The 14,498-nt window shown below is 45.7% G+C and overlaps 1 protein-coding gene across 1 annotated transcript in view; it reads right to left on the reverse strand.

Annotated features, from left to right (window-relative positions):
• NT5DC3 (5'-nucleotidase domain containing 3) overlaps window positions 1-14,498 on the reverse strand; it is a 61,130-nt gene that overhangs the window by 30,495 nt on the left and 16,137 nt on the right. The window contains exon 2 of the mRNA XM_042993053.1: window positions 8,933-9,117. Coding sequence (XP_042848987.1) covers window positions 8,933-9,117 — 185 coding nt within the window. The remainder of the gene's footprint in view (window positions 1-8,932; window positions 9,118-14,498) is intronic.

A 14,498-nucleotide genomic window follows, 5' to 3' on the forward strand; every position in this document is an offset into this window, starting at 1 on the left:
CGGGCCAAGAGGGCCCCTCCCTCAGCGTGTGGTACCCAGTTGCTGCTCGAACACTGTGACTCAGAATACACAATGACTTCTAGAGGCAGCTAGGTTCCCCTGGCATTTCCTATTCTTAAACCATTCTTCAAATTCTGCAAAAATCCCAGCTCCATTCTTATCTACTGGACTAGGCATCCAAGTCCTTCTCTCCCTCCCCAAATCCCAGAATTAGAACACCAGCTACCCCAAGGGGAGCACCAATGTACCGAGCACGGTATCTGCTCCTACTGCACACGGGCCCTACCATTCCCATTTTACAGATGGGGCACCAGGGCACTGAATGAAACAATGTGGCCTGGCCACACAGCTGGGATGCGGTGGGGGCGGGGGGTCTGGCCTGGGCCTTTTTGCCTGCTCTCCCGACTCCCCTCTGCCCTTGGAGTACAGTCTTGCGGGACAAAAGAGTACTCCTGAGCCTAGAGAGGCTGTGTCACCAGGATCTCCCAATCACGATGTCAACTGCTTATGTAAAAACCTAGACAGCTATCAAGACGCACAGGAGCCTCTCTGCAGGACTGGACTAACCTGTCGTGACCAGGGCCACGTTTGGGTGAGGACGCTTCCTGCTCCCACCAGCTGAACTGCACGCGGCAAGTGTCCGAGCTGCACAAAGTGCTGACTGAAATGTCATATCTGAGCTCATTTATCTGATGCCCGCCACTCATGCCAAGAAATCACCAAACGCTATTTCCACTCAGGGGCGTTTCCAAGACCTCTGAACGCTGTGTGCGGTTCTGTGTCTTTACTAACACACTTCACACACACATGCCCGGAACCCACCACACGGCACCGCGATCCTGCCCATCCCTGGAGTCTCCTCCGGAACTTGGGAGTGAGGAGGAAGGGGGAGGACCCGGGGAAGATACTTCAACGTTCCTGAGACAGGTGCTTCTTCACTGAGCCACGTGCTACCCGCTGTTCTGGACACGTCTGCGACTTTATTCTACGTACTCCTCACGGCACCAGCACGGAGGAGGTCGAGCATCTCATGTCCGTTCGTTGAATAATCTGAGAAGCGGAGTCAAGCGAACGGCTCAGGCTCACAGAGATAGACAGAGGCTGGGCCGGACTTGAGCCCAGTCCGAGTCACACCCGAGTCCACGTCAACCACCTGTAATCAACTCTGATGAACGCTGAGCCACCGTAGGAGACGCCCATCCTGTGACGGCAGAGCCTGCCGCGTCCGACCGCCCGGTGGGTTCGCTCAGGAGGTTCACGGTGGGACACCGGGCTGGCCACCGGCGCGAGAACCAAAGACAGAGGGTTCGCTCTCTGCGCACAGACTCCTGGAGGCTGTGGCGGCTCTTCTCTGAACGAGGTCTATCCAGACTCCCCAGCAGCACACAGACATCACAGGGAGACACAGCCACGCACCTACCCGTGGGCCCCAGAGCGGTGTATTCTTGGGGAGCCACTCCCGATAGACACACCATGTTTTTATGTCACAGGCAGCTGAAAGGGCCTCACGAGACACTATTGTCACAAAGAACACAGGCCCCAGCGCTGAGCGACCAGGCATCAAATCCCAGTCCTACTCTGTGTAGCTGGGTGACCCTGGCAAGTCTCTAAGTGTCGGTTTTCTCATCTCCAAAGTAAGGATACCAGGAGACCTACCGCAGGTGAAGTAGAGGGAAGAAAGCAAAGGACGCGTGTGGGGGGAGCCCCTGGCTGGCTAGGTCGGCAGAGCATGCAACTCTTGATCTTGGGGTTGTAAGTTCAAGCCCCACATCAGATATAGTAATAATAAAATCTTTTAAAAAATTTATTTTTAATTAGGAAAACAAAAAGCAAAAAAAAAGGAAGCCTGAGGGGTGGCGGGGCAGTCTCTGGCACGTAGCCGTAGCAAGCTGCAGTGAAACGGAGTTGCTTTGCTGGACTAGGAATCGGGAGGCCTGGGCTTTGAGACCCCCTCTTCTAGCCTCTGCTACTTCCCAGAGGACTTCAGGCAAGTCATTTAACCCCCCCACCCCTTCCTTCATATGAAAAATGAAACAGACTTGGGGTGATTTCTCTGCTCCACTCGTGCCCCCTGAATTGTGATTTCCCCTGCAACCAATCAAGTCAAAAATGTCCTCACGGCGGGCCCCTTTCCAACCCACACATGTGCGCACGTGCACGGGCCTGTGTGCACACACATACACGAGCTCACGGCATCTCTGAGAATAACCGTCAACAGGCTTGTCCCATCGAGGAAGCCAGAGCTGCTCCCATCAGCCAGGGGGCTATGCTTTTCTCCACTGGCCTAGGACCAGATTTTCTGGACTCTTCAGAGTTGAGAAACTTTCCACCAGCCTGAAAAACATGACTCACTCAATGTGTCGTGAAGATTACTGGTGTCTCTAAAAGCAGAACAAAGGGTATAAAAAGATAAAAGACCTAACGACACTGGGGATTTTGATTAACCCTGTCTGGTTTCCTTCAGCACCTGGATTGGTTCTAATTCCAAGGGTAATCTGAGCAGGCTATCACATGGGGACAAAGGTGGAGCAAGATGCTCCAGAAATGTCCCTTACAGCTTCAAGCAGTTAATACCCAGGAGTGCCCACTCTGCATACCCAGAAATGTGTACATTGTCCCTCCAGGTCTGCGGCTTGGCCGCGTCTCCAGCTAATTACAGAGCTCTCCACAGGGCTAGCAACCTATACATCACAGCACCGCTGCTGAGTTCCTGAGGTCCAGATGCCGATAAATATAGGTTTTTCAGAGGTCTCTGAACGTTTCAGGAGTCTAAATTATGCGTCTAGTCAGTGGCAGGGCAAAAGGGCATGAAAACAAAGCTCTCCAAAATCTTCACAAAATGGGAAGCGAGGACAAAACAACCTGCATCCGAATGGTGACTCCACACCAGGCACAACACTCTCATCTAACCGTGTAATTCAATAAATAGGTCACGTGCTTACTGAGCGGGTCCTTTACGCCAGGGCCTGGGAATACGGCAGGAGCAAACAGATGGAACAGATCGCACAGTCGCTGACCTAAGTTTACATCCCACCATGGGGAGGCGGACGTACACAAACACCCAGCAGAATGCCCCGTGGTGAGAAGTAATACAGAGCGGACGTTCTACAAGGGCTTGGAGAGCTGAAGAAAAGAATAAGAAGTTGAGGAGCAAGGCCTCAGACCGCCTGGGGCCAGGAGGGATCGTCCAAAGCAGAGGAAGAGCAGGTGCAAAGGCCCTGGCAGTTCAAGGGGCAACGAGAACTCTGGTGTGAGGACAGGTGGGGGGGAAAGTGGGGGCGTGGGAGCAACAGAAGGCCTTCTCTGTCATTCCAAGTGTGCTGGGAGGGCTTCAGGGGGCCTTGGGTCCAGGAGTGATATGGTCAGAGGGTGATGGTGGCCTGGCCCAAGGTGGTGGTCGGGAGGGGGGAGAAGGGGATGGAGTTAGAACATGTTTTGAACGAGTATCTTTTGAAAGAGTGAGAAGAGAGCTCACAGCTGCACAGAGCGACCCCCTCCCAAAGAGCAGAGCATAGAAAGGGAAAGAGTAACTTCACGGTGCAGAGACGCTATAAACACACCTCGGCCACGTGATCAAGGCCAACATCAATGGCGGTGAGTCATGTAGACAGCACGCACCCTTGATACGATATGGTGAGAATGGCACTTTACCTCTATGGTCTTCCTCTCCCAGAACCCACAACCTCAGTCTAATTACGAAAAAAAAAAATGGCAGACAAATCCCAAGAGAAGGCATCCTAAAAAATACCTGACTAGTACTCTTTAAAACTGCAAGGTCATTACAAACAGGGAATTGTGAGAAACTGTCAAAGCAGAGCCTAAGGAACCATGACAACTAAATGTAATGTGGCATCCTGGATGGGACCCTGGAACAGGGAAAGAACATCAGGTAAAAACTAAGAGGATCTGAACCCACTATGGACTTCATTAAGTTCATAATAACATTATGAATGTGGTTCTTCAGCTGCGATAAATGTACCACAGTAAACTGTGATCAAGAGGAAACCAGGCATGTGTAGACACAGGAATTCTTGGTATTACCTCTGCAACTTATCTAAAAACCTAAAACTCTCCTAAAATTAACGGTTTATTTTAAAAAGAGAAAAAGAAGAAGGGGCACCTGGGTGGCTAGGTCAGTTAAGCATCCAACTTCAGCCCAGGTCACGATTTCACGGCTCGGGAGTTCAAGCCCCGCATCGGGCTGTGTGCTGACAGCTCAGAGTCTGGAGCCTCCTTGGGATTCTGCATCTCCTTCTCTCAGTGCTCCTCCCCTTTATGATCTCTCTCTCTCTCTCTCTCTCAAAAATAAACATTAAAAAAAATTTTTTTTAATAAAAAAGGAGAAAGCAAGAACCCATAGCATTTGCTGAGAGATCAGACGTGGAGCACAGGAGAATGTGAGGCGTCATGGCTGATGTTAGGCTCCAGATTTGAAAAAAACGGGTGAATGTCAGTGCCTGTTAATGACAGGGAACACTGATGAGGGATGTGGAACATGAAGTCAAGAACTCTTATCACTCTCCTTCTATTCCTTGGTGGACCCATGAAAGGAAAATACAGTCATTACCCTATATTTTGTTCTATTTTTATGAAAACTTCTTTTTCTGAAAAAAAAAAAAGAAAAAAAAAGCATAATTAAGGGGCTAGAACTTTTACATTTGCTTTTTGGGAAGATGCTAAATTGCAAACTTACTGTTCTATTACTGTGCATCTCAAAAGCAGATGTCTTTCCATCTCTACAAGTACATTTAGTCTTTGGCAGGAAAAATGGCACCAAATTAAATGCCTCTTGGAAGAATTATTTTGTTTAATCAGAGCAAGAGAAAAATCTGCATAAGCATAATTGACTCTATTAATATGCCTGACATAATTAGTGTTATGACTTATTTCTTTTATCCAAGCAACAAACAGACATAATGGGAATGAAACTTCAGTGATCTTAAGTCCAGAAGCTTTTATAATCATGATTGTACCTCTTTTTCCCCACCTGTTTCGTCTCCCTTTTCCCCCCACATTTCATACATTTTTTATCTTCATAATTGTTTTATCATCATGAATATTTTATTTCCATATGAACAACAGGGTGGAAATGAAAGGTGTTATTAATCCCACAAGGAACAACATGGAATAAAGAATATTTATGCCTTGGAAACAGATCTGAGTTCAAATTCTGGTTCTGTCTCCTACTGATCTCACGGCTTTGAACTACGTGCTCATCTCCATTAGCCTCAGTTTCCTCACCTGTAAAACAGAGACAACATCTATTTGTATGGTTGTCACGCATATTAGAAATACCAGTAGTGGGCCACCTGTGTAGCTCAGTTGGTTAAGCATCTGACCTTGATTTCAGATCAGGTCATGATCTCATGGTTCCTGAGTTCAAGCCCCGCATTGGGCTCTACACAACAAGGGGCCTATTCAGGGTCTCTCTTGTGTGCGCACTCTCGAAAGAAAGAAAGAAAAAGAAAAAAAGAAAAGAAAGAAGGAAGAAAAGAAAAGAAGGAAGGAAGGAAGGAAGGAAGAAAGAAAGAAAGAAAGAAAGAAAGAAAGAAAGAAAGAAAGAAAGGCAGTAATGGCTAACATTTATTGTTTTCTATGGGCCAGGCACTTTATATATATTAACTCATTTAATTACAACAACGACTTTGTGAGGACAGTACTGTTACTGTACCCATTTCACAGAGGAAGAGACTGAGGCTCAGAGAAACCAGGTGAGTTTCTCGAGACTACCTGAGAAGTAAGTGGTGAATGTCAGGATTTGAACACCAGCGGTCAGGCTCCAGAACCTGCACTTCTAGCACCAAGCAGAAAATCAACAGACAGGATTGTTAATAAAATGACCGCTATTTTACGAGTGATAATCAAAGTCACAGCAAATGCCACAGATGACCTAGGTCTAGAAGGCCATCAGCAATGCAACACCCCTTCAGTTCAACCTCCCCATGGGGTCGTGGACAGGTGGTGCAGGTTGGCAGACAGGGCAGTGAGGGCGGGACCAGCTAGTTCACACTCTGCTTTCATCCTCACAGTCAGGGGAAACGTCTGCAGGTTCGATGGAAGAAAAGAGAGTCTCCTGAACAGATGGGCAAATGCAGCTGGACGGCAAGTGGCTAGATGGGTTTACGTATGGGAAAGTGGCCATAACTAAAGAAAGCTGCCTGTTGGCTTAATGGCAGAAGGGAAGGTTATTTTTGACACATGCCATTACTGAATTTTGAATAAGGAGAAAATGACTTGCTTATTAAGTCCACTGATAACCAAAAGCTGAGGGGATCAGGAAATATGCTGCCTCAAATGGTGAGGATCCAAAACCAATGGAAACTTTGGCAGCATTAATAAAGGTATGGTATCCAGAACCAGGGAGGTGATGGTCTCCCTCTATTCCATACTAGTCAGACCCCACCTGCATTAACATCTTCAGTTTGGGGACTCACATGTGAGGGGGATAAACCAGAGCACACACAAAGAAGGGTAACTGAGAATGATAAAAGACCAGAAAGGCAGCCAAATGGGAATGGCTGAAAAAACTCAGAATGACCAGCCTGGAAAAAGAGACATCTTGGCCAGCATAATGGCAGGACAACAGAACACATAGCCCAGTAGACTAAACACTATCCTAGCAGATAAATCAGGTATGGAACATCAGTTCTCCTGATCTAGGTTTCTAGATTTCGCACACCTACCGGTCTGCCCACCCCAGCCCACCTTTGCTGACAAACTCCTCCCGGGGTCCCGGAAGTATCACCTTCTTTGTTGTTCTCCTAATTCCCTCAGGCAGAGAAAGTTGTCCCAACATCCTCTACACATCCCTAGCTCTTTGTTCAGACGCACGGAGACGCCTCCAGGAGGTGGCCGCATAATTCCTCTGCTTACACGACTGCCTCCCCACTACAGTGCTGGTCCCCATATGCTACTCATCCTCACTCCCCCTGCTTCTACCACAGGGCCTGGCACAGAGCGGGTACTTAGTAAAGGCTGAAGGAATGTGTGAAGGAATAAAAGAGAAGAGATCGATGGTGAAAGCTGTCTGAAGGCAGAATTGTTCGACCCGCCAAATCAGAAGTGCCCCCTGCAGAAATGCACCCCGGTCTGAGACAGACCCTGGAGCTGCACTTCTCGGGGGCGTTCTGGGGGTTCTCAAAGGGCACTAGGACCTGCTGACCTCTGAGGATGCTTCTCACTCAGGTTCCTGAAATAGATACTCAAAGTGGACTACAGAAGAGCACGTTGGGTTCTGAGTGTTTCTTTTTGCCTTCCTTACTATAAGGTCTCAACAACACTATGCACCAGAAGACAGTCAAATGTTCTTTATATAAGAACAACTCAAGTCAGGAGTGCCTGGGTGGCTCAGCTGGTTGAGCTTCCGGCTCTTGATTTCAGCTCAGGTCATGATCTCAGGGTTCATGGGATTGAGCCTCCACATTGGGCTCCATGCTGACTGTGGAGCCTGCTTGGAAGTTTCTCTCTCTCTCTCTCTCTCTCTCTCTCTCTCTCTCTCTCTCTGTCTCCCTCCCTCCCTCCCTCTCTGCCCCTCCCATGCTTGTTCTCTCTCTCCCTCTCTCAAAAATAAATTAATTAATTAATTAATTGATGAAAATAAATAAAATAAAAAAAAACAAAACAGAACAACTCAAGTCAGGAGTGCCTGGGTGGCTCAGCTGGTTGAGCTTCCAGCTCTTGATTTCAGCTCAGGTCATGATCTCAGGGTTCGTGGGATTGAGCCTCCACATTGGGCTCCATGCTGACTGTGGAGCCTGCTTGGAATTCATTCTCTCTCTCTCTCTCTCTCTCTCTCTCTCTCTCCCTCCCTCCCTCCCTCCCTCCCTCTCTGCCCCTCCCATGTGTGTTCTCTCTCTCTCTCTCAAAAATAAATAAATTGATTAACTAAAATAAATAAAATAAAATAAAATAAAATAAAATAAAATAAAATAGAACAGAACAGAACAGAACAACTCCAGTCAGTGATGAGGTTAAAATATTGCCTATTATTTGAAGGATTTCTTTTAACCAGAGCTCAGCAGGCTGCCGGCTCATCAGCTCTGGGAGAAACTCTGTCACCACTCAGTGAGAAATGAGAGCACGGAGTCTGTAGCCCAATCTCCGCTAACGCATAACTTGAAAATCTTTCATTAAAGAGACATCTAGAGATTTAAAAAAAAAAAAAAAAAAAAAAAAAAAGCAACTATTTTCCGGTACAAAGTTCCAGTGATGGGAGATAAACAAATTCTGGAGATCTATTACACAGCACAGCACCTACAGCAAACAACACTATATTGCTAAAACATCTGCTGAGAGGGTAGATCTTATTTTAAGTGCGCACGCACATGCAAATAACAATAGTAATAATGAAGGGGGCAGGAGGAAACTTTGGGAGGTGACAGATGGTTTATGACATTGATGGTGGTAATGGCTTCACAAGCATACACTATGCCCAAACTCACCAAGTTACACACATCAGGTGTGTACAGCTTTTTGTACGTCGATCACACCTCAAAAAAAGTGGTTTAGGGGCGCCTGGGTGGCTCAGTTGGTTAAGCATCCAACTTCAGCTCAGGTCACGATCTCACAGTCCGTGAGTTCGAGCCCCGCATCGGGCTCTGGGCCGATGGCTCAGAGCCTGGAGCCTGCTTCCGATTCTGTGTCTCCCTCTCTCTCTGCCCCTCCCCCGTTCATGCTCTGTCTCTCTCTGTCTCAAAAATAAATAAACGTTAAAAAAAAAAAATTTAAAAAAAAAACAAAAAAAGTGGTTTAAAAAAAAAACCAACAGGCTTCTGGATAGAGTCATTTGGAAGGGAACAAAATCTACGCATGCATTCAACAACAATTTACTAAGTGATGTCTGTGTGCCAGGCACAGGGCCAGATCCGCTCACGGCTGCTCTTCAACGTCTAAGAGAAGGAGGAGGGAGACCACAACGTCCCTGTGCTCTTACCCGGTGTTCATTGATGAGAAGGTCCCGCGCGGCATTAAATATCAGCGTGTGGAGGTGCTTTGAGTAAAACACCAGGGTATAATCGTAATCAAAGCCATAGATTTCAATGTCCGACAGGCTCATCTCATTGTTTGAGAAAATGGCGTCTGGATTCAACAAGTTGTTCATAATTGAAGGCACCAAGTCTAGAAGTAAAGAAAGAATGTATATTATATCATGTGATAAATAAAGGTTAGTAGGATTCCTCAGTGAGTCAACCAAAGTGCAAGCATGAGAAGCCACTCGCAAAGGACTGCATGTGGGATGATTCCATTTATCTGAAATGTCTAGAATAGGCGACTCAGATGGAGAGACTGCTAACGCGTGTAGAATCTCCTTTTGGGGTGATGAAAATGTTCTCCAATTGGTGATGAGTGATGGCCAGATGGCTGTTGTGAACTGAAAGCCACCAAATGGGAGACCTTCAAGTGGGTGAATGGTACAGTATGTCAATAATATCTCGGGCGCCTGGGTGGCCCAGTCGCTTAAGCGTCTGACTCTTGGTTTGGGCTCAGGTCATGATCTCACAGTTTTGTGAGTTCAAGCCCACATCAGACTCTGTACTGACAGCATGGAGCCTGCCTGGGATCCTCTGTCTCCCTTGCTCTCTGCACCTCCCCAACTCGCACTGACTCTGACTCTCTCAAGATAAATAAACTTTAAAAATAGTATCTCAATAAAACTTTATTTAAAGAGAATCTTTGGGGGCACCTGGGTGGCTCAGTCGGTTGAGTGTCCAACCCTTGATCTCGGCTCAGGTCATGATCTCACAGTCATGAGATCAAGCCCCACACCGGGCTCTGCACTAGGAGCATAGAGCCTGCTTAGGATTCTCTCTCTCCCTCTCTCTCTGCCCCACTCTCTGCTTGCGCACAGGTGCACAGTCTCTCAAAAATAAAATAATACAAAAAGGAATCTTTATTTCAGTATCACAAGAAGATTTGTTTCATTTAAAAAAGAACAGGGGCGCCTGGGTGGCTCAGTCGGTTGAGCATCCGACTTCAGCTCAGGTCACGATCTCGCGGTCCGTGAGTTCGAGCCCCGCGTCGGGCTCTGGGCTGATGGCTCGGAGCCTGCAGCCTGTTTCCGATTCTGTGTCTCCCTCTCTCTCTGCCCCTCCCCCGTTCATGCTCTGTCTCTCTCTGTCTCAAAAATAAATAAACGTTAAAAAAAAAATTTTTAAAAGAACATATATTAGTTACAGATTTCAGAAGATGGAGAAACACTTAGATAATTTAAATATCACACATCATCTCCTCACCCAGAAGAAAATACTAACACTTAATGCATTGGTTGCAATACTGTTTCATGGATGTGTTTTACGCAGTTGGCCTCACAGTGTACGTATAGCTTCATGTGCTCTCCCCACTGTGTTCTCCCATCACCACCAACAGGTGCATGTGTGAAATAAACTATCACAACATCATCCTTCTGTCTCCTCTCTGCACTGCCCAAAGTGTCACATCATTTTCAAGAAGTTATAAAAGAAGTCTGAAGATACCATCTTTGCGTTTGATTTTTACTTTCATGGAACACAGTTAAGAGTTCATAATTTTTCATTTTCTACCCATAATGACAGTAAGAATGAAACTACAGAGGGAGGCATCTCCCAATTATTAGAGGAGTCGGAAGATGCATTGACAGAGAGTAGCCCCCTAGAGCCTAATCATGACGGATGAACTGATCACAGAGGTGAAATCTCAGACTGTGGGTCTTCAACCACCATATCCTCGACGAAATCAGGATTAAAGACTGTACAGTAGATTTCCAAAAACAAAAAGGAAATATGATATTCAGTTAGTCCTTCCATGGCAAGAACCCCATCATGCAACATTCTGTGACAAGAACACAGACCACTCTATCCTCCTGAAAGGATATGTGACTGTATTCTTTCACCTTTTATGATGGCTGCACACCAAAACGGCTCATAAGTGGGCAAATGCTGAGAGCAGGTGACTTTTTGGGAGATAGGTACAAATTTCTAACACATGCACACAAAACTCAAACCGTCCATATCTGACTGCTGTTTACATTACTGAGGACAATCTCTCGACTCCACTACAGGGGTTAATATTTATTAAGCACCTACTATATGCTACGTGCTATCACAGCACTTTATATTATCTCATTTAATCCTTACAGCAATCTAATGAAGCAAATACTATATTATCCCAATTTTATAGATGAGGACCTTTGAGCACAGAAATTACATAATCTGCTGAAGTATACACAGTACTCTGAATGGCAGAGCCGAGATTTGAACCCAGCAAGTCTGGCTCTAGAATCTGTGCTCCTAACTCTCTTCCCCGGGATTACAGGAATCAACAAGCATTTGAGAAGGGTACACTTTACCCTAAGTAATCCTTCGTCACTTTCGTGCTCACCAGAGTCTACACTGCTCCCCCCACCCCCTTCCCTCTGCTCATTTCTTTGTGGCTAGGAATGGCCCATGTTACCCACTTTCATTCTAAGGGGCCACCTGAAATACTCAACAGGTACTGCTTTCACAGGGTGGGCGGCAGCTGCAATGAGGAGACCAGGCTAGCCACTGCGAGGTATTCTGAGCATCTGAGGAGGTTCCTCACAGCTTTACAGCTTAGATCCCTTTGAGAATCTAATAGAAACCACAGAATCCTCTCCCCAGAGAAATGCACATACGGATTTTGCAGAAAATCCCAGGGAGGCTCACCCCCCGAAGCCTATTCACGGTCACCAGGTAAGCTGTCATGTTACACTAACTTAAAACCAGGCCTTTACGTTCCCACACGGAATACCCAACAAAGGCAAATGCGTGACTAAGTGAATGAATTTATAAACACATGCACCTCTCTCTCTCCCACTGACAACCTAGGTATGGCTGAGTCTACCAAAAATCCAAATTGTCAAGAGGCACCGAGTCCCTTTTATTACTTTTCTTTTGTCAAAAATCAATGAGACATTCACCTTGGCTTTCTTTTGCAAATTTAGACACTTGTTACTTAGGGCAGTAAACAAGGCAGTAACATTTAAAAAAATAAAACAAATGCGAAGGTAGACTGTTCACAAGAGCTAGTCCCGGGACAGGGAGAAGCTAGTAGTCCCAAGCTCTTCGGCACGTAACACCACAGATCTTCTGGCCTTACATCGTCAATGGGCCACTGCGGACGATGCTATTTTCTGACTATGACCACATGGCACTATCCACAGTAAGTAACACCGGATCACTTACAGAGTGACCAACGGCTCTTTCACAAATGATCCTTCCATGGGAAGTTCTAACAGCCTGTTTAAATTAGAAGTTCATGTTTAGAAAGGGTTGGCAATAAAGTCTCTCTCCCTTTCTACAACCTGAGAAGAAAACATGATGCCATCAAGGAACCCTGCCGGGATGGAAAGTCACTACCAGCACATCTCCAAAGGCTGCCCAGGCGTGTCCCGCTGGAGGGAAAGCCCAAGGTGTATTAATCACATGAACATCATCACCAAAAAGCTCAGATGTTTAATTTGTCATCACTCAAAATAAACACGAGGAACATGGGAAGCTTAAAAGGGATTTCAACGCCCCATAAAACCACTTCAAAAACGTGCTGAGAAGAAACACAAGTAATTACAAGGCAAAAGGAAAGAATGCCAAACACTCACAAAAAGACAAACAATCTGTCTAAACTGTAGACTCTAGAGTATAAATGGAAGAAGGGCCCTTGACTAGTCACCTCTGTACTTTCCCAAAACAGAAACAAGACTGGGTACCAATTTAGAAAGTGAATTCCTTTTGTACCTAATGGATGATGACAGCAAGACTATACAGTTAGTACAAAGAAATAGAGAGACAGCTCTATTACTCTGTCCAAAGCTCTGACGACAGCCTGGCTCCAAGGCAGACACCTGGCCTAGAACACGGAGGGCAACTGAGGCCCCACTAGACTTTGCATGACTGAGAAGGAATTTGGTTACAGCTGTCTATAGGAAGCCACAGACTGGGGCTCATGCAGCATAACCTAGCCTAAGCTGCCTAACACAGCTACTACTCCTCAGCTGCGTTTCTTTGGGAAATCAGCCCTCCCCAACTGTATGGCCTGTGTGGCCTCAGTGAGATTCCACTCCTGACTCCAGGAGGAGAGCACATGACCCAGACCTGGCCAAACAGCACCTGAATTCCCCACCAACATGAATTATGTTTGGAGAAGGCTCAGGACCCCCTCTGGCCAATCATCATCATACTTTCCCTATAGCCAAAGTGTACCAATAAGTTCCAGTCAGGAAAATTTCTGGATTTAGAAGCGAATTTCACAGAAGAGGCATTCTTTTCTTCCAAACTTGGATCTAAAAGGATATCAAATGAGATGGGTGGGGCCATCACTAAGAACCTTTAAAAAGGCCAGTGGGGGAGAGGGGAGCCCTGGGTGGCCCAGTCAGTTAAGCAACCAACTCTTGATCTCAGCTCAGATCTTGATCTCAGGGTCAGCAGCTTAAGCCCTGCATTGGGCTCAGAGCTGGCGTGAGGCCTACTTTAAAAAAAAAGAAAAAAAAGCCAGTAGGGAAGAAAGCAAGGTCAAGAGACCAAGCTAAGACTACCTCTGGATTTTCCAATTGCACAAGCCCAGAAAATTTCCTTTAAAAATGGTTTGTTTTGTTTTTTTGTTTAAGCTAAATCAGTTTGAGCTGGATGTTTTATTGCTTGCAGTCAAAAAGATCCTAACTAGGGGCGCCTGAGTGGCTCAGTTGGTTAAGCATCTGACTTCAGCTCAGGTCATGATCTCACAGTTCATGGGTTCAAGCCCCACATCAGGCTCCGTGCTGACCACTCAGAGCCTGGAACCTGTTTCAGTTTCTATGTCTCCTTCACTCTCTGCCCCTCCCCTGCTCACGCTCTGTCTCTGTCTCTCTAAAAAATAAATAAAACATTAAAAAAAAAAAAAAAGATCCTAACTAAAAGTTCATTTCAAGCATATTCAGCCACTCAAAATTCTTACTGCCTACAAATGTTAACATTTTAATTCAGTATTAAATGCATTCCCCGTTTAGACTCTAAAGCATCACTGCAATCTTAAATTCTCGTTCATATGCCCAACTTTCAGCAAGATGGGTAATCTACCATTACTCTGTTCTCCAGAATATGCTGTAGTTGAGCACCAACTTGAATTAAATTCACCTAGAATATTCTCTCTTTTTCTAACTACATAAACACTGGCTAACTATAATAAAAGAATGTCAGATAAGATTTTCCTTTATACTGTGCTGCAAAACAAACACCAGCTGAGTCAAAGAATTAAAGCTCTTAAAAAAATGTTTAAAAGGTGTGAAAGCTAGATTACTATTTACCTCATCCTTCCAAATATAAAAGCAATAACAATAAATCACAAATGGAAAACATCCACAGATTTACAATCTAAACCTGTGTATCCAAAAATAGCACAAACAATAATTTGAGGGAAAAGGTTATATTAAACAGAAATTTAAAGGTAAAAAGCAAAAATATGAATATGCTAAATATTGAAAAACAAATCCATGGATGCCCGGGTGGCTCAGTTGGTTAAGCCTCCAACTC

The sequence above is a fragment of the Panthera tigris genome, chromosome B4, assembly GCF_018350195.1.
Source record: "Panthera tigris isolate Pti1 chromosome B4, P.tigris_Pti1_mat1.1, whole genome shotgun sequence".
Classification (NCBI taxonomy): domain Eukaryota; kingdom Metazoa; phylum Chordata; class Mammalia; order Carnivora; family Felidae; genus Panthera; species Panthera tigris.